Below are 20,753 nucleotides of genomic sequence, written 5' to 3'. Positions count from 1 at the left end.
GGCTTCAGCTCTGCTCGGGTACATGTGAAATCGCCGGTGGCTGATGTTGCTGCTATAGTTGGGCGGTGATGCAGTCTCATTCCCTGTAGATATAAACTCCCCCCTGGACCTGTCGCCTCTGTTCGCCTGCTGTTTCGTTGAAGATCAGTTCAAAGTCGCCCGGAGCCATGGCCATGCTCAGAGTGTCGTCCTACCGCAAGCTGTTTGAACAAGACGCCTGGAGGCGAAATGCGGGGCTGAGGATGCCCAGGTGAGTGTGGGAGAATATGAATGTTTATCATATTGGATGGGTAGATTCTTACACGGTATCACTTATTAATTGTTTAATTGTGAAGTCTAAGGATTATGTTTTTGTATTCTTGCTTTTTGCTAAGGTCAACTGTGGATGAACAGTGCAGAGCTTCTGAATGTAATGGTGCTGAGAGAATGTACTTCGCATGTTTGAATGCTGGAGACAGCTGCAAACAATCATTTGTTCACTTGTCTGGCCTGAAAGGCAAAGATGCGTTTAAGGAATGAGATTGTGTCAGAATCTGGTTCCTCCTTCACTGGATCGACATTTAAAGGCGGGTCAAACAATGACTTCGGTCCGGTCTGTGGTATTTCACGTCCTTCTCCTCAGGGGCGCGGCTCTTGACAAATGCGACCGTGACACGTTCGACTTTGTCGCTGCCAAGTCTCTCGGCGAGGACGGCCTGAAGCTGTTGGCCCAGGAACGCCGCACCATCGCCGCCCTCAACGACCGGCTGGTCAAGCTCATCGAGCTGGTGAGGGCCAACGCACTCTCCGCCCCCGCTGGCGCGTCAGCACTTTGCAGTTAACGCCTGGCTGCTCCCTGGGCCCCGCAGGCTCGGCGCTTGGAGGAGGAGAACGGGTCTCTTGAATGTCAGATTGCGGAGCTGGAGGCGCAGCCGAGCAGTGCCCCCGCCTCCGTCAGCATCAGCACCGCGGTGGCTCAGGCCGACCGCTCTCTGGATGCGGTGGTGGAGAGGCTGCGCAGGGAAAGGGTAGGAGGCAGCTGCTGCAGCTGGGTGTGTCAGCCGCACATTTCTCACAGTCCAGTCCACCGCGCTGCTCGCTCAGTCCTCTTAATGTGATGCACATAGCCGGCGGCGGCGGCGGCTTCATTTATCACCCTGTCGTGGCTCATCAGCACGTGTCCCTCTGCAGGATGAGATTGTGTGCGAGTCTAGAGCGCTGCAGGACGAGCTGGAGGGTCTGATGAGGGAGCACGAGGAGGCCGCACGCAGGAGGAGCTCAGTCCAGCAGGAACGTCAGCACGTTGCTGCGGTAAGTGAAGCCAGGACCCTGGATGCAAGGAGTCCTCATTAAAGAAAGAGTGATCTTAACATTTTAAACTAATGTATGACTGATAAATTCACCTTTGCACAAAAACTGAACTGGTTGAATTCATATTTTTATACAGAAATCTCTAACGTTGAGTTACAAGTAAACATCTTCAGTATTAAAGTGAACAAAACTAGTTATAGCAACTCAAATATAACGAAACAGTTTGGATACTTGACAACAACTTTTTCAGTGCTGTGATAATGTGCCCTCAGCACTAGATGGCAGTGTTGTCCAGAGTCTTTTCAGCCTGTTGGTCAATCAGCTGCTCCTCTGGAGGTCTGGATCGCCAGCACACACACACTCTGGGCCGGTGCTGCAGCCTGAGCCACCAACTTTTTCCAAATCCCGGTCTCCTTCTCTCACACACAAACGCCAGATCCCATCTCCTCCCAGCTGGTCCAGATGTGAGGGGGGCTTTAATTTCTCCCATACAGATGTACTGCAGGCTGTGATGTGGTGCCGTAATGTTCCTGCTGGCTCCGTCCTCTGGTTCTGAATTGGAAGCAGCTGCAGAGTGACAGGCCTTGGTGGGAAATCGGCGGGGAGGCAGAGGAAGAGCAGGGATGCGGAGGAGAGCAGCGAATACTACACGGCTCAGCCCACAACTAGCTGCAGTTTTCTCGACATAATAGCAGACTGACAGTGATGAAACAAGGCACGTTTGGTTTATTTGAACGTGTACACTGGCCCTGGTATTGTTTCCTCCTGCCAATCCTGCTCTATTTCCAAGGCCCACAGTTTTCTCCTTGTCTTTGTGTTGTGCTGCGTCTCTTCCACTGCTTAATGATGATGATGATGATGATGATGATGATGATGGTGCAGTAAAACGCAGCAGCACAAATAGACTAGAGTTCACCACAAGTCCAGACATATGAATACAAAGAGGTGGATGAATGGAGATGCCAAACGTCAGTGAGTTCAGGTCATTAAGGTGCTCTTCGGGTTGAAACAAACGCTCACTGAGTCCTCATCAGGACAAAGGGAGGAGCTGAAATGCTGCTGCTTCCTATTTTTACTGCTTCTGGACTGCTTCTGCTCGCGCTCGCTGTTCTCAAAGTGTCACTTTCTTTTGCCGCAGCAAACAAAGCCCCCGAAATCCACTATATTCATACCTGCACGGCGTGCAGCAGTAGAGCTCCTTCGTACCTGGGCGAACACAGTGAAACGCTCAAAGCCACACATCCGGATATTATCCCCAGCAGTTGCAGAGTGAAAGCAGAGGTAATAATTAGTGGTTAGAGTCAGCAGGTGGCCACAGAGGATGGAGGTGAAGTTGCTTAGACACAGCATCATGTATCACTTTGGAGGTCTCTGCTTGAGTTCACGCCCTGTAGCTTCAAGAAAAAGCCAGCTAGAAGGAGCGTCGCATTCATCAGGTGGATGGAAGCACAGATTTGCCACATTAACTTTATAAATGTATGAAAAAGTTGCTCTGAATATGATTCTCTTCAGCTTCTCATGTGTAAAGAGGCCGCAGACCCGGTCCACTTTGTGCCTATGCCGTCCATCCAAGTCCCTGTCACTCCCCCAGCGAGTGCTTTCAGCTGCAGCACCGAACCCTCCCTGCATGAGTCCAGATCCGTGTGCAGGCACCCACGCTAATTGCATCCAGCACCAATTAATCTGGTTCTTTGCAAAGAGTAGATGAGCAGAGACCCCCCGCTGTCCAATAGATTGGTGGACACGGCTTTTGTACCTAGTTAGTCTCCTTCCCATCGTCCTCCTCCCCTTTCCTCTGCATTGCAGTGTTCAGTGAAACAGGGTGGATGCGCTGGCGGCGGTTGAGACTTTTTCCTTTCTACTTCCCAGGCTGCAGCGTGCTCCCTTCTGACACCTCCAGATATGAAGCTGAACTTGTAAACTGTCCCCCGACTTGATCGTCTTTGCAGGAGGTGGATGCCGTGACGGCGGAGTGTCTGGCGTTGAGGGAGCGGGTGCGTGTCTACGCGGCGCAGCGAGCCAACGTGGAGGCCCAGCGCACGGCGGTGAGAGCACGGCCGCTGGAGACGTAGCCCTGAGGTCAGACAGGGGCGCTGGAGACGTGCCCAGATGTGGTGACAAACACAGCTGCGACGGCCTCGGTCGCCTTAGCGAAGGGACGCAGCCAGAAGCCTGCACACAAACACACGTGGCGAGGATTCAAAGGCAAAATGTGAAAAAGGGAATTAGAAAATGATGCAGTCAAGTCAAATTAAGACGTTGTTTAAGACGCAATTCAACCGTGGTGCTGGCGGATGTGAAGACAGAAACCATCTTCATGCACATTCCAACGGTTCCAAGTTAGCAGCCGTGTCCAACGCGAATCAGCGGCTCGATCGCATCAGCAAACACCCCCTCCCCCCCCCCCTCCTCCCCCCAGGAGATGACAGACGCATCCACTATCAGATGCAGAGGCTGCAGGCAGGCAGGGGAGCGGCGGCGGAAGCGGGAGCCTCTCCATCACCCGCCTGCTCTCCTCCGCAGAGCGCGGCCGCCCGGCGTTTAGCGCACTCCCTCAGGGACGCGCTCCATAACTCACAGTCCGGGAAACGCGGCTGGACGCCGAAGGAAAACAGAAGTTCCCTTTGTTTTATTAACTGTTGTTATGGTCTGAACTTCCAGGTATCCCGTTATTCCCCCGGCGGCGCGGCCGCAGCGCTGCAGCGTAGGTGAAGGGGGAGCAGAAAAATGTTTGCAGCAGCTCATTTTATTATATTACATGAAAACTGAAGACAGTGGTAGGAAGTTCGGTCCATTCATCCAAGTATCTTATTTCAGAGATAAAAGGGAGGTCTTTAGACTTTTACTGTAGTATGTAAAGCCTGACTACACTTCACAATCTGAGTTCAGTCACACTGCATGCTTCTAACTGCCTATTTGTATGTGTGTGGTGTCCGAGCAGGCGGCCGAGCGTCTGCTGGAGCCCGCTGACGGGTCCACGCCGGCGGTGGCAGCCATTAAATTCGGCAGCCCTGCCGTCACCGCGGCCTTGGGTGTAAAGGAGTATTACTGCCGGCTGGCGGAGAGCCTCCAGGTGAGACGCATAAACATGTCACGAGGTGGAAGCGCCGCGTCCCTGCCTGTCTTTAGTCCTCATTGACAAACCTCACATTGCTCTAGTGATGCTTTTCTTAAATAAAGATGTAGAACTTCCTCCACGGTCCAGGAACCAGCTGACCCCCCCCACCACGCCGCCTCATCTTTCCCGCGGAAACTGCCCGGTCATGTCCAGGCGCGAATCTCGGCTTACACAAATCACACGACAGCGCTCCCCCCTGTTTTCATTCCCTCCTAACACAACACCGGGGAAGAACCTGAGAATCGGAGGTCGCGAGCCCCGCGCCCGAACAGGCCGCCTTTTGTCTACCTGCGTGTGTGGATTACGAGCGCCGAGGCGCTGGATTGGGGTCAGGCTGCAGCTCCGGTGGGTCTGACCCCCTCTGGGGCGAGGATGTCTGCCCGGTTCAGAGGTCACGGCTGCAATCAGACTGCCGGCCGCCTTCCCAGGCTCCGCGGCAGCGCTGGATTTGCTGCTTTATTTAGAGCCGAGGTTGAAGGGTATCTGGCATATTCATATATTTGTGTTTCTGTCTAAATGCATAGGTTTGCCTCCCGTCCCCGCGCTAAACCCGGTCCATTCACTCCCTCTGCCTCCCACTCCGTCTCTTCCCCCGCCAGCTGGACACCGTCCCATCTGCGCCTGGCCTCCATTATGAGTCGCAATTGTCTCGATGCTAAAATGATTCCTATTGGGCTCGAACAGAACCGTAATTGCTGGCTGACTCCCACACACCTGTGCGCCCTCGTGTTGCTTGTTTCGCCTGTGATTGCTCCATCTAATCAGAAGTGTAGAGAACACATGGATTTGCCCATCAGGCTGCACCAGAGCGTCTGATTGCTCTGTGCTCCCCTGGCTGAGCGCTACCGTGGCCTCCGGTCTGAAAGGTCTGACGACTGCAAACATGAATATGTCATTAGCCGTATGTGTGTCTGCCAATGTGCCTTCATAGTGCGTCGTGGCTGCCGCCGCTGTGGTTTGTGGTGGTGATGCAGAGCAGCGGGATGTGAGAGGAGCTGGGAGGTCGGTGGTCAGAGACTGGCCGGCGACGAAGGACGCTGGTGACATGAAGACGCTGGTGAGTGGACGCTGGTTCATGCAGCTGATTAGATTTGATTATGTTGAGGTAATCGTCCTTGAGACTTGACAATCACACCTTTTGAATGTGAACCGTTACACCAGGAAACCACCAACTTTCCCTATCATCTCCATAAAGCTCCCGCGTCGTCCTTCAAATTTTCCCAGGATGCAGTTCCCACATCTTCACTGCCAAGAGAAAAGTCGCCGTAAATGATACGAGTGGTTCTTCATCGGCCATCAGCTCCTAAATCAGAGGTAATGGCGCAAATGGGTGGCTTCCCACAGCGGGCGAAAGGAGTGCAGGGCAGCTGAGTGACAGCGGAGCAGCAGTGGGAGACATCCTGCTGAACACAGTGTTTACGCTTCACACACAGCAGCAGGAGATGTGAGGAGCTCGGCCTCAGCTCAGACAGGATTTATTGCCCTCCGCGTCTTCGGTTATTAAGAACAGTCTTTCAGATCTGCTGCAGTGTCATAAATGTCCTAAACCGTCTTAACACACTGACTGGAGACTTCCTCTGCAAATGGAGGAGTGGAAATGACCGTTCAGCGGATATTTGTTCTCCGACCGGCAGCAGAAAAGTGCCGTGGAAGCAAATGGGGCTCGGAAAAGCGATGAAGGTTTTAATAGAGAGAGAAATCACAACGATGTGACTCGGCTAAAATTGCTGCGTTGGAAACCGAAATCGCCTCGTCTGAGTCGGCCCCGCTTCGCATCCGTCAGCGGTCGGACCACAGCTGACACCCGACCACATCTGCACCCAACGTGGCGGCGGCGGCGGCGGCTGCGGCTGCGGCTGCGGCTCAACCTCCAGCTCTTTAAATAAACACGAGCATCTGGGACCACAGCGGCGCAGACATCGCCCGCCCCTCGCTAACACGCCCGCCCCGGTTCTGCCCGGTCCCGCATGACGGATGGACAGCGCGGCCCGATCGGCCCCGGTGCCGCCGTCGCCTGTGACGGATGCCTCGGGTCCAGTTTCTCACTGAGGAGCAACGTGGCCAAACAAACAGATTGCGGTGAAATCAGCCCTGACGCAGAGATGTGACTCAGTCGGGCCGAGTCGCGGGGCTTCGTGTAGTAACCGGGTCTTCTCTGTGCACATGATCTCATCGGAGCGCCTGCGTCGCCCATCTGGACCTGACAGCTAATTGTTGAACTTGTGTGATTGCTGTAATTATTCACGTCAGGACACCTCAGCCACCGGCGCAGGGAGTTTGTGGCTGAAGGAACCTTTTATCCAGAATTAATATTTATAGCAAACACATGTCTCTGGACATGCACGATGTCCTTAATCCCTTTATCATTTGGAAAAATGAGTCTGTAGACGGTTCCAGCATCAAATGGCAGCCACACAAAGCCAGGGCCTGGTGAAGTGGACATCTGGGCTCAGCAAGAAAGACCTCCACCCTCCAACAGCTTCAGACTGAAAGACAGCGAGGCTGCGGAGGAGGTTGTCACATTGTTTGTTATTTGTCTCTCTTGTTGATTTATTTTTTTTATCCTGTTATTTCGTGTCTGGCTTTGGTCATAATTTGTCATTTTGGTTGTTTTCGTGTGTCTTTTGACTGAGCTTTATGACTTTCAAAGCATAAATATTAACACTCGCTCGGAGCAGAGGCTCTGGCTCCAGAGACCCTTCACCTCTTGGGCCACTGGAACCGTGACCTCTGGGCTCCTTGGGTAATCCATCTATGTAAATAGGGGATTTCCAGTGGTGGCGCTGCTCTGGGAGTGTGACATGATGATTTGATCACACCTGAAGGTTTGCTGAAGGTCAAGGCTTCAGATGGGGATTTGTTAAGCATCATCTATTCTGTTAAGGAGCATTGAGATGAGCTTGAAGGGAAGAACCTGTCCTCCTTGTATCCACATAGATAATGAGTCAACATGCTGGTTTCTGGGTCTAATGTGCGGGTTTTCTGTGTTTGGGCAGGTCTCTGAGCTACAAAAGGAGTTTGCTGAGCTCGAACAGCGCAACGAGGAGCTGGAGGACGAGGCTGAAATGAAGAGGGCTGCGCACATGGAAGAGGTAGCGGAGTTGGAGGTACGAGAGTGGGCTGATTAATATAATCATAGTCCGAAATGGGCCAGCGGTTTGAACTGAGTCTGTCATTTAGTCTCACCCACATCCAAAGTGTGTGTGTGTGTGTGTGTGTGTGTGTGTGTGTGTGTGTGTGTGTGTGTGTGTGTGTGTGTGTGTGTGTGTGTGTGTGTGTGTCCGTGCATTATCCAGTACACCATAAATGAGCTGCAGCACCGGGACTCCAGCTTCCGAACCCAAATGAAGGAGCAGTGTGACGACTACAGGGTGCTGCTCAGTGAGAAGATGGCCAGAGACATGGAGATCGCAGCCTACAGGTCAGACTCATCATTGACCTGATCCAATATCAAGGGTTGTGAGCTTTAAAGCCTACATTTCTTCGTACAGGATGTCACTATATTGAATAAGCTCCCAGACAGAGCTGTTAACCTATTACAGTTTGATAAAGCTCTATTGTATGTGCAGCACCACCTTTGAGGCGCTCTAATGTGTACACTATTATTGATCTTTCCTCCTGGCATTGCTTTACAGCCCCGATATGCAATAACAGACCCTAACGTAGCAGCGCCGACCCAATTCCCTGTGAGCTTTTGTAATTTAAGAGCTGCCATAAATATGACATTTACAGCCGTCCTCCATCGCGTCGGGAGGCGAGCGCCCGTCTTAATTTAGCTGCTGGTTGTTATTCCTAAATGAGACCTCTAAACTTTTAACTCGCGCCTCGTGTCACGTATAGTTCAGAGCAGTCATACCGGAGACATAAAAGACTTTAAAGGGTGTCGACTAATTGTTAGCGAAGCTGACGGCTCGCGGGCAAAGATGGACGGAGTCGGAGAAGATGGAGGGTCTTGTTTCAATAAAAACACAGGACCAGGCGATTTCACTGATTAGTTTATCTTCAGTTTAGGGTCCTGATTAAAATCCTCATTGTAGATTTTCCCATCTGTGATGTAGGGGGTCTAATGAGAACAGGCGGCTTCTCAGAAAACCACCACTCATTGTTTGAACCCGTCGACGCAAGTGTGCTCGGCTCCTCAGAGGTTTAAGAGGAGTGGAGCCGACCTCATGTTTCGTTTCCTTGTGTGCAAATGGAAAGTGCACACAAGGAAACAAAACTCGCGACGCCGTTTCCCGCGCGTGACCTTGAAGTTGGTGTCTCTCTGCCGTCTCCTCGGGGCTGTTTTGCCATCTGCCGTCCTGGTCTGTGCAGCGACGCACCAGAGGAGGAGCCACCTCCGCTCGCGGACTTCCTCCGGGGGCCCGACGGGGCTGCGCGCGGCCCCCGCGCGGCTCGCGCCCTCACAGTGGCTCATTAGCATGGGCACGGAGGAGCCCACGCTGTCAGCACCATGTGTTGGGCCCTTGCCAGCTCTTCATGCCAGCCTGTTAACGTCAGCCCCCCCTTTTACGCACATTTACGAATTCGCCACACTTTTAATTCCTCCTCGTTACCCAGCGAACTGTCCCAAAGACGCTTAAAGCACAGGGGAGTCACGCGGTCCTCTCTTTACTCGCTTGATGCTTTGTCATCCGTGATTAAAAGCATGAATAAGACATGGAAATGCTGCTTGGTTGTTTTTCCCCTCTGTGCTGTGGCAAACAGTCTGCACATCGGCCTCTAATGACCCGGAGCTGCCGTTACCGGGCGGATTATCGCCTGGGTAAGTGTCTCGGAGCAGTTCGGGCGGATGCTCATTGCTTTTGCTTATTGCTAATGTGAGCCGTCGTGCACTGTGGTTCAGCCTGCTGTGGTATGAAGCTCCGGGTCGTCGTGGACCAGAACCAGCATAATGATGGACTGCGTGCCCCTGTGTTTCTCCAGGAGCCTGCTGGAGGAGGAGGAGGCGAGGCTGTGCGACCTGTGACTCGAGGCCCGGCGGCTCCGGGAGCGTCTGGCGTGCGGCCGAACGCTCCCACGCTCACGCGGATTAGAAAGCAGACAGAGGAGAAACGCAGAACCCAGATCAGCAGTAGGGTGAAGCATAAGGTACCGACGCAGCGGGTTGGAGCGCACGCAAACTTATCACCACAGATTAATGCCGTCTGGAGGCCTAAGTCGAGTCATTGATAAGCGGCCGCCGGCAGATGACCCTGAGGCTCAGAGAAGGATGGAGCTGTCTGAGACTGATTTGGGGGGGGGTGATGAGAGAAAAACTGTTTGGTGTCTGGCTGGGACGTTGCCTTAAGTGGGTTCGATTTTCACCCACTCACTTCACTGTACAAGTCTAACGCACACAGATACGAACACGCACCAAAGCGGAACCAGCGCCGCTGCCCCTCATCCATCACTCAAACCGGTCACCAGCTCTTAACCCGTGACCCCCCCAATGTTAACACACATATTGACGGCGCTCGCTCCACCAAGCGCAGGCGCGCCGCCGCACAGTCACGCATCCCCGTGGCTTCTACGCGCTGCCGTGTTTGCTTTTCAAATGGCTCGTGAGCGAGCACCTGGATCTACAAGAGCAGCGCGAGCGCTTCATTAGTCTCCCTCCAAAAGCAGTGTCTCAATTTGCTGTATTTTTGTTGTTGTTTCAGAAAAAAAAACAACATTTGGCGAAACATTCCTCCGTAATCTTTTCCTGATTTTCTACAAGCTGTCTGTGATAAATCATCTTTGCGTCCTGCCTCTGCACCAGCGGCACAATTGGCTTAAGGTTGAATGAAATAAAAGTAGCTGCTTTAAACTGTGGGTGTTTTCTGTTTCATGAGAACCGCTCCTGAATCCTCGTCTTAAGACTTCCACCGCGCTGTAAAACTATGCAGGCGAGAAGATTTATGCGCCGTGATCCTTCTTTCATTCATCTTCATGCTTAACGTGAGATCTGAACATTCCCAGCTATTAATGATCTCAGAGGCTTGTTAGCTCTGCCATAAAGATGAAAAATGCTGCTAATAACAGATCAGATAAGATTAGCCACGCTCGGCGGACTTGTGCTGATGAGGAGTTAGCCTGTGTAATAATTGAGTTCGGGGTCTGGAGAAGGGGCAGAGTGGCTGCGGTGACTTGCTTAATTGTCCCGACATGAAACACGGCCCGTTTTAGAGGAAGCCAAGCTCAGACGAGAGGAACTGGAGGACACGGCGTCTGAGTGAAGCCGTCTGGATCCCAAATAAAAGGCAAAGTCCAACCACCTGTGACTGAAAGGGAGGAGATATGGATTTATCATCATCAGCCTGTAATAAAATATTAAAATAACAGTCAATAATAAGGCAACTTTATTAGAACTGTTTGCATAAAACTGTATAAGAGCCTCAAAACTATTTCAAATATAAATATAGGATGTGTATAAAGAAGAAAATATATGAAAAGGAACATGTTCAATAACAAGAACTTCAATATTACACAGTGAAAGACACTAAACTGAAGTAGCGTGACGAAGCTGATAACAACCTGACTCCTATCAAACACTGACGCAGGATAAATTAACACGTTCTCAGGCTGCGTGGATCCAGGCGCGCTCTTAAAAGCAGAGAAAGTGAAATTACTTGTGTTTGCATTCGGGAAGCTGCTATTTCCGCCTCCTTCTATAACACAATTAAGTATTTCAAAGCGCCTTGGTATTTGTGCTCGGCGCGACCTCTGCACCGCTCTGTTTTCCTTCGCCCCCGTCACACGTCCTCGACAAAAAAAGCGCGTTAACCCCTTCAAAGCCGGCCGGTGACATTAAGCGGCCCGGGGCGGGACTGTGGCACCTCTGCGCCTTGAAGCTGGACAATTTGATTTGAAGTGGGAGCCTCTTAAAGCTGAGTCATGGATCAGCGATCAGGCAGCGCGTTGGCCTTTTCCTCCCCCCGTCCCGACTCCTCTGTGGACGGCGAGGGCCCGAGCAACAGCAACAAACAAAGGCCTCTCTGCTGGGACTCGGTGAGGGTTTGATGTCTGTGGTGCGAGGCTGATGGTTTGCAGCGCTGATAGAAACCGTTTCGCACACACACACACACACACACACACACACACACACACACACACACACACACACACACGCACACGCACGCGTGCGGTGCACATAACATCCCATTAGCTTCACATGGTGCAGGAATGTCCTTACATTAAGAGTGGCAGGGCCGAGCTGATAAATTATGGTATCTGAGTTTCGTCGTAGCAGTCAACATATCTTCAATCTGCAGAGCAGGAATCTGATTAAGGCCTGAGGTAATGCTAACCCAGGTCAGCTTGTATGACTCAGCTCAGCTGTCACCCAAACCTAGGTATCCCCAGAATACACTTATCCGTTCAGGTTCACTCAGACAAATAAACACTGTCTTCGACGTGCGCAAAAGTCATTCTTTAAAGTCTCTTCGTGGCAGCTTGGACGTAACAAACCAGGCTGGTGTTTAGAAAGCAAATAAATAAGAAGGGACAGGGTCGAATCAAGGAAGAAAATAAGAACAGTAAAAATATACAAAGGAGAAGGAGCCATTGAGAAAGTATTTCCTTAACAAGAGGGAAACAAATAATAAATGATGGGGCCCGGGTCTGTGGAGGCCTGGCATGCCTGAGGGCAGCAGGAAGTGGGCATCCTTCTTTTTTAAGGACAAGCCTCCACTGTGGGAGCGTCACGTTCGCCGGGGTCGCGGTCCCCGGAGAAAACGGCCCGGAGCCGAGGACAAACACACCCGGCGCTTTGTGCGCGCGGTGCTGAAGGAAGACGGCGGCGCCCCCCCGTCGTGTCATCGCCGCGGCCGCTGCTCGGCTCGTATCTGCAGCCTCGCCTGTCCTGTGTAAGCGAGAGGCTGCTGACAGGCGTGACCCCAGTTTACCCCTCGCTCCCCCTCACGTCTGTCCCAAAGCAGGTGGCAAAACCCACCGACACACTCCTCATCTCCACCCCCCGCCCACCGCCCCCCATACCTTTTATTTCTTGGCAAACTCTTCACTAGCATGTCTTGAGATCTGTGATGAGCCAAACCGCCTTTTTTCTTTATTTCCCCAAACTCCAGTCGCCGAGTAACTCGCAGCCAAAGATAAGAGGTTTAATTTTGTCCCAAAGTGTCCAATTAATCAACTTCGCGGGCCGCTGGATGGAAGTGGATAAAAGTCTGGTCTACGGGGAGGAGGAGGGGGAAGACGAGATCTGTGTTCTGCTGCAGTGATTCCCGTTCGCTTGCTAGCATCTGTTTAGGAGTGACTCTATTCTCAGCTCAGGGCGTTCGTGGATCTGACAGTTTGCTGTATTGGATCCCTGGCAGACGGCCTTTGTGGACCCTACCCTTAAATGCAAAGCGTTACTTTGTCAGTAAAAGGGCTACTCCCTGCTTTTATCCTTCCTATGGGGACTTATGTCTTTTCAACTAAATGGAAATTCAATACTTATGGTAGTTATCTCTTAAAAAGGAATGATTCCATTCAGAGCTATTGAGAGACATTTTAAATCGTTGTACTGTAATTGACACTAAGTAAACCTATTAGCTATAGCTCTTTATCATCCTCAAAAGCGAACCTTGATATTGGTGAGATCACGTGTTGGCTCCTCCACTCGTTGCATGTCCACGGATGACTGTGTTTTGCTTGGCTTTGAGTTTAAGCACGTCTTAAGGGAAACACGCACGGGTGTTAAGTGCGGGTGCTGTTTTGACAGATGCTAACCTGTTAGCTAAATCCTGCGCCGGGCTTGTAAATGTTTTGTTTTGCCAGTCAACATCTATAGTGGATGGAAACATTTCTGCTGATTCAGCGGAGCCGGCGACCAGTGCCTTCCTCTGCGTCCCCCAGGACCCGGGGCCAGAGCACCAGTAGTCCAAACCATCATAATTTGGGCTGGGAGTAAGAAATCACATGTGTCACAGTTTATGTCGGCAGTCGTAGCCTGGAGCGGCGGCTGGTTTCGAATTTGGAACAAACTGCAAAATCATTTTCTTTGTGCAGCAGTCATTCATCTTTCTCCCAGACACCCAAACATCTCAGGCCTGCTTCCTGTCAAACTGACACGACTGGCAGGTACGCAGCGCTTTCCACTCCGCGCTCACATATGGGTTGTTTTACACTGTATTTTAACAAACATTAAAATGTAATTTGCGTTAAAATTGACATGATTTCTACATCCTGAAATGTCTAATTTGATGAAAACCTCTCGGTGTCGAGTAAAGGACAGAATCGTTAACTTGGTTTTCTGCCAATTTAACCATGGACTTCTCTCCTGGTCCTTATTTACATTTGGACTGACAGCTTAAATTCTCCCAGTTTTCTTTGCGGTGGACGCTTTGTTGGGTTTGTCTCCTCCGTGAGTGACCGTGAAACGGCCGACCGAGCGTTGAGCCACTGTTGAGGCTACAGCCAGTGTTCCCCTTGTCTCCTTTCACCTCAGAGACTCACCAGAGGACCTGTCGGGCCTGCGACGTTTTACAGCTCGCTCTGCAGACAAAACACTTCGCCACCAAATCTCATCGAAAACATCTGCTGCCAATTTGGACGATGCCATTCCTGCAGATTGCGCTGCTTAATATTCACCGGGGCCTGAGATCTACTGGGACGGAGGAGGGGTGGGAACAGAGGGTGGGGGGTGGGGGTGGGGGGGGGGTCCGCGGTCCTTTGGTCCTCGGTCCAGACACGGTGAAAAATGAGGGGTTAACGAAGAGTGAGCCGGAGCAGAGGCGGGTTAACTGGACTAATTTGCAAGGATAATAATGGTGTTCATGCAGGGCCTTTGGGGAGCAGCGGCGTGGAACCCAGACCTGACGGTGCAGCCACACAGGAAGTTTACAACATGGCCCCGGCAAATCAAAATGTATTTAATCATCAAACGAGCAGCGAGTGGCTGGCGGCGAGGCCACGGCCCGAAGATGAAGACGAATGTTAGGAGAAGGGGCTCAGACAGAACCAGAACCAGAACCAGATCTGCCCCGCGGTTTCTACTACTGATCATCTGAGCCTTAAGCGGGTTATTAACATCAGAGTGTATTAGAGCTCGTTAATGGGAATATCTGATGATTTAAATATATTGCAACTTTAACTAGAAAAACGAATAAAGTCTTTAATTATCAGCTATAAATGTATCCCTCGCATGTGCTACTGCTCTGAGTAATAACCCAGTTAATTGATAATTGGCCGTGGCCTCCTTAAAAGCGGCCACACAATGTCCTTGTGCATTTTTGTGCGTGTCCCAGGCCCTGCTAACTTTAGAAAAGCAGGAAATCCAACCCAGTCGTCTCCTCTTTGACCGTGTTTATCTGTTTGTGCTCAATAAAGAAAATAAATAGAGAAAATAGAGAAAATATACTTTTATATACTTCCAATACCTTTATTGAATAAGTTTCGCCGCTATCACTATGTGGGAATATTTACTTTCCATCGTGTGCAGAAGCTTTAAATATGGCTCTGGTTGTTTGGAGGTGAAATGGCGCTTTATGAGAAAACAAATCCTGTGTGTTTTCTCCAGTGTGTGTCCTGGTTCCCAAACGTGAGCCCACCCAGTGGAGCGGATACGGTTACAGCGCGCGCTACGACGAGGGCTCTCTACGGGCGCTGGAAGGTGATGCGGATCACGTGACACCTCTGCTGCTCCCTCGCTAGAGGACAACCTCGTTTCCATGGCAACTGCACAAACATCTGTCTCCCACTTCTTGAGACAATATACAACGCTCTAGTTGTTTGTACTGGGCATGTTCGTGTCTTTGCGTCTGATGGTTTTCCTCCAGTATCACACCATACGTGATGATGTCGTCATTGGAAGGACTCGATATTTTGTTTTCATGAACGCCTGACTAACATCAGCAGTGTGTTGAATAATTATAATGGAAAAGACTCGACCTTTTATTAGTGACTTAATAATAACTGTTAATGTTTTACAGTCAGTCAATGATGTTTGTACCGTAAATGATTTAATGTGCTTATTAAAACCAGGGTCACCTTTAATAAAGCTCTTCTAACAACCCTAAAATTAGTAACTTCACATAATTTTAATCATAAGTCTATTTTCCGCTAGTGAAGTTAACACTGTTTTTCATTTCCAGCCTGTAACATTCAGGATCTTATCGTTCCCTCACCTTGTGTCAAAAACACCTTTCAGGGATCTGTTGATACACGAGTCCAAGGCCCGTCCGCGCTCTTCAAACGTGTTTTACATTCTCCACATCGCGCTTTGCATCACACGAGGAGGAGCAGTCGACCTGATGCTGACAGAGCCTCTAAACATGCAGCCTTAAAGGAATGTTTCACTGCTGTTGGACGCGGAGTGGCATCATTTAACAGACACTTTATGACTTACAAAGAGCATTAACTCACTTAGGCATCATTTTTAACGGGCATCTTGAAGTAAAAGTCTTTTTAAACTATATTCTAATGCGAATGAGTCCCACTATAAAAGCTTCATTGGACTGAAAAGCAGTTTTTCATTTTGACAAGTTATAATTGCCCATTAACCGGCTGGAAAGCAAACAGTGGTTGGTTTTAACCCACAGCCAGGAGCAGCAGATCTCTATCTGTAATCCTCAGTTGTGGTTGGCTCCTGCTTCCATATACGTCTGGACTGTAAATGAAGCATCACTAATGGGATAATAACCACAGATATCCTGGTCGAGCACAGAGCTGCAGTGTTTTTCAGGAGGCACTGGACGAGTAATCGAGCTGGAGGTTTGTTTGAATGTCCCATGTAAAACCTTTCGAGCTGTTTCGCGTTGGCACAGAGTGAGACGGCTGATTAAAGACCTCGGCTGTTGGCAGCTTTACAGTCAGAGCTCTCCGTTATCTGTGACCACTAGGTTTCTTCCACCCACCCAAGCAAACAAACCAGTGACCAGGACCCTTCTGGTCTGAACTGGACTTATTGATCCAGTTACATTTTTAATATTAATCTGATCCATTTGTTATTATATCCATTTTGCATTACTGAAATAATGACTATTTGCTATTGATTTAAATGTTGCTTAAATGTCATGGAGCCAAGGATTTAAACCACCAGCACTGATTGAACCTCTTGTTTCTATCATTTTCACAAAGTTCTGTGTTCTCTGTCTCTTCCGTCCAACTTTTGATATTGCCCTGTTTTTAATCTCCAAGCTTTGTGCTGGAAGTGATCGCCTCTGCTCCAGAGCAACAATTCCCCCAGCAGACATGAATGTGACAATAAAGTTTGTAAGCTGACACGTTTTGGAGGGATTATTCCCTGGAGGAGGCCCTTTCTTTCTGTGGCTGTCAGCTGACTGACAGTAAGATGAGTGCAGTATATTGCTCAACAGGCAGCTCCTTCGCCGCAGAATGAAATTAAACAGAGACTGACAAAAAGTGGAATTATGAGTTTCGGTGATGGATCGCTTTGCTTAGGACGCAGTTTCCACAATGACATTACAGTTTTTCGTGCCCGAACATCAGCGCTATCTGGTTTTTGGGAAGCCTCTGCTTCACTCGATAGGACTCATGGAACATGACAGGAAGCTTAGGAAGGAAACAGATGATGTCTAGCAGGGGTCGTGCGCTGGTTCTGAGCACTGATGACAGGAACACACGGCGTTCACCTCCAGCCCACTGGGCCACAGACCCATGATTTATCTTTAAACCAAATTCCAGCATGTGCCACTGACTTTCTCTCTCTCTCTCTGCTAAGCCATGTGTTTGGCACACACATACTTGGGGATTTTCAAAGTGGCCGGTATGGTTAAATAGAGAGTCCCCCTAGAATAAGATTACTTTAAAATTTTTCATGCTGCTGTTATTCTAAGAGAGGTCATGTTTACACGAGTGGAGTAGCTGTTCAAGGAGTGGCCCCGTGTGGCCGCGTCTGGGCCTTTCATTGGGGGCTGCTGCACAAATATCTCACCTTGCTGCATTGGATAATATCGAGTCTGAAATAGACTTGCGTACTTTAATTTCCACACATGAACTTTTGAGATCTGAGTCACGTCAAACCCTAATCCTGTGTCATCCTTATCAGTGGCCGTGTACACTGGATCCCTCAGTGCCCCCCCACCACCCCCGCTCTGTTTACCCGACAGGCCGCTGGTTGACTGTGGCCCGATCCGTGCCTTCAATGTTTACCTGCTGCAGGCAGACGTTCTCCAGGAAAGAGGGGAACACGTTTTGGCTCGGTCTCAGTGCTCCGTGCACCCAGACCCGAAGAAGCTGCCTCATCCTGGGCTTTTAATCGTAAACTGTGGGTTCGTCCGTTTAGGAGGCTCAAAGCTGAGATGCATGCAGCGGTTTTGTGTTTTTAATTACAGGCTAAACATAATTTCAGTAGTTGGACTGATTGTAAATATGATGTGTGGCTAATGTGACCAATTCAACGCTACATGCTAATGGGACCATTAGGCTAATTAAGCTAAGCTAATTTTGCTGCTGATGGCTCACTTTTACATTTACAGCTTTACCCACCAATTAGTCTGGTTTGACACAGTCACTACCTTTCTGTTATGGACTGTGGTGGATGTTTTCTACTCCAGATGCAGCTGGAAGTCTTTGAGTATTTACTGTAGCGGCACTGAATTGTTTTCTAACTTTTTCTAAGGATTCCTTTGTCTTTCAGAAGAACCCCATGACCTGTCTCTGCGACGTGAACACACTAATAATACATAAAGAGCCATCTGCTACAAATCATGTGTTGCACAACCGTGCATATTTATGTTTTCTATTAACGTAATGGGGAAATGTTGTCAGCTTACATACTAGAAAAGGTTGCAAAGGTTTATAAACGGAACATATCTGCAAAATGTTTGCTGACACTGTATTTGTCCTTGAAACACAACTCACACATGTGTTTTAGACTTAATACGGGGAAGATTGCGGTCAACAGAAAAAACAGGCTTCTTAGGGTAGAAGTCAAGAAAATACATAATCTTTCTTTAAAGGAATGGAGCTTAATACAGTATAAAGTCATACAATATGTTGCAATATGTTAAAGATGTGCATTAGGCCACCGTTCAGACCTGCCTGTGCATCTCGTATAGAAGCAATGTGTGCTCTTTTCAGCATTAACCTTCTGGCCCCTGATGATGTTCTCCAGCCTCCGGCCTTCCTGACTCATCTCCTCTGTGTCTTTCAGTGGCATCCACGGTCAGTGTGCTTTGTATACTGCTGATGTCTGTGTTTATTAGTCTTACACGCAGTGTTAGACAGAGATGTCACCTACCACGCCAGCACGTGTACACACATACTATTACATATATACATATATATGTGCATGTGCACACAGATATTTAACTACAGCAACGTCTTCAAGGTGTTTGTTTGATGACAATTCAGTGGAGACCTAACTTTGATTTACTGTCTGATGCCTCTGAGATGAGCCTCTCTCAAAAGCTTTTTATTAACATATGCTGAATTCTGAATCACTTAACCTGAAGGAGATGCATCAAGAGCAAGGACAATTTCCTGACATTTGCATATGGCTCACGCTTGCACACTTGTGTAGAGGTCTGATGTTTGTGACTGTCCAAGAATGGCTGGTGCTTATGAAGTAATTAGTAGCTCAGCTGGCCAATTAAACGGGCTCGCGGCTGCTGCTCGATGTGTGCTGGGCCTTGCACAGAGGTGTGGATGGGAGGACGCGCTCGTCCCTCTGTAGACACGGGAGGGAGGGCTTCTCAGCTGGCTGCGCGAGCCGATAAGAAAACGAGGCGCGAGAAAGCTGCTGATTCTGGGTTTATTCCACTCCCCCCCCTCTCCTCCTCGTCCGTCTTTCTCTGCAGCTGCAGGTCTGGGAGTTGACCTGCATTAAGACATCAGAAACGGCCTGACGGGCTAATAGGAACCGCTTTCTACAACATCTTCAATAGCTTGTTAAACTGTGGAGCTTGGCAGTCATCTGCTATTATGCTATTATGGCTTAAACGGGGTCCATCTAATCTGTGTTGGCAGATTAAAAATGCCTGGGTATCATCCAAATGCTTCTTCATGGAGCCATGTCTCCTTTCCACAAACGTATTTATTAGACATGTACAAAGCTGTCATTTTTTTTTTAGTATTTGAATGACAAATACTAAAAAGCCAAAATTCCTCTAAACGTATTACATTTCATGTATTATGTTCCTACATGCAGTCTGCACAGATTTCCATTTTAACTCTTTCTTCTTCCAAGACTTTGCAGGGATTGTTGAAACACGCCTAAAGGTTTTTTATGTTTACTGTAACCATTCAGCGTTTTTTGTTTTGCTATAAATCCTCCACCGCTGACTGGGAAATAGCTCTGGTATGGAGCGGTCTAGCCAGTGGCCATCTGACAGTGATTTACTGCTTCAGTTTCATGATGGCTCCTATCCTCTAAGGCTACAGGGCCAGAACCAGCCAATCACTGCCCATCAGCACCCGGGCATTAGCAATTATGGGTCAGTGTGTGTCACGACATTGTTGTCTTCGCTTTGAATGGCTCTGTCTCAGCTCCCACCGCAATCAGTTGTGTTCTTCTCTTTGCTATTTAAAGTGGAGCAGAAACGCAGTAACAGCATGACCGCTGAATCATTGTTGCTTGACTTGTTTTAGAATAATACTCCCCTGCCAAAATCCAGGCGAATGGAACAGGACGCTCTAATCAATCTTCGCTCCTTTTCTGATTTTAAAGATGAATCATTCCATCAAAATAACACATTTCGGCTGCTTGAAGTCTACTTTTCAGTACTGGTCAAATAGATCTTTAGTCACTCATTTGAGATTTGTTTTCTGAAGACCTGAGAAATGCAAATCTGCTTCCCGGTACAGTAGCTTTCACAAGGTACTGTAGTTTAATCGAATATTTGTTGAAATGGAGTTTGTTCAGGCTCATAGCATCATTTAGTACCCACCTCTGGTCTTTGACCAGTACGAGAATTTCTCTTGACAACTTTGAGAAATAACTTGAAGTTGGTGAGATGCTCATGTGTCCGTGGTTGACTTTTTGACTTCCCGTCTTTGAGCGCATGGCCTGTTAACATCCCTGTGGTTGAGCAGCAGCCCTTCCTGACAGGGTCAGCTCAGCCCTCTGAGACGCGGCCTCTTTACTGGCCTTAACAACATAATGACAGCGCGCAGCGTCCCAGATCAACAGCAAACGGTTCGGGTTGAGCGTTTTTGGTTGGGGGACGAGCAGCGAACACTCTAATAACGCATGAATGCACGTCTGCTGACACCGACATGAACTCAGCAACAATGTGATTATTAGATAATCATCCGAGAGACATGTCACTTTGTCTAACACTTGTGTGATCTGATCATCGGCGACGTTTGTTTGAGTGGGTTGTTAAAATACATCTTGTAAGACTGGATGAGAAACTTTAATGTTATTGGCAGTCGAACAATAGAAAACATTCCTGTAAGTAAGTCATTGCTCAATAAA

The 20,753-nt window shown here is 49.2% G+C and overlaps 1 protein-coding gene across 3 annotated transcripts; it reads left to right on the top strand.

Moving 5' to 3' along the window:
- The first annotated feature begins 107 nt into the window (after nt 1–107).
- On the top strand, nt 108–9,499 carry vimr2 (vimentin-related 2). Of its 3 annotated transcripts, XM_029164398.3 has the most exons (10): nt 108–250; nt 623–767; nt 849–1,007; nt 1,171–1,290; nt 3,240–3,335; nt 4,232–4,363; nt 5,340–5,465; nt 7,405–7,515; nt 7,705–7,829; nt 9,335–9,499. In XM_029164398.3, exons 1-10 carry the CDS (start codon nt 168–170, stop codon nt 9,375–9,377), a joined length of 1,140 nt encoding a protein of 379 aa, XP_029020231.1. In that variant the 5' UTR covers nt 108–167; the 3' UTR covers nt 9,378–9,499. The 3 variants fall into 3 exon arrangements, with proteins under 3 accessions (XP_029020231.1, XP_055368395.1, XP_055368396.1); XM_055512420.1 differs by lacking the exon at nt 3,240–3,335; XM_055512421.1 differs by lacking the exons at nt 7,705–7,829; nt 9,335–9,499 and adding an exon at nt 5,604–5,722.
- Nucleotides 9,500–20,753: the final 11,254 nt, after the last annotated feature.

This window comes from Betta splendens, chromosome 10 (genome assembly GCF_900634795.4).
Source record: "Betta splendens chromosome 10, fBetSpl5.4, whole genome shotgun sequence".
In the NCBI taxonomy this organism is placed as follows: Eukaryota; Metazoa; Chordata; class Actinopteri; order Anabantiformes; family Osphronemidae; genus Betta; species Betta splendens.
Note: the sequence above shows the minus strand (reverse complement) of the source record. Positions and strands in the feature narration are given on the sequence as shown.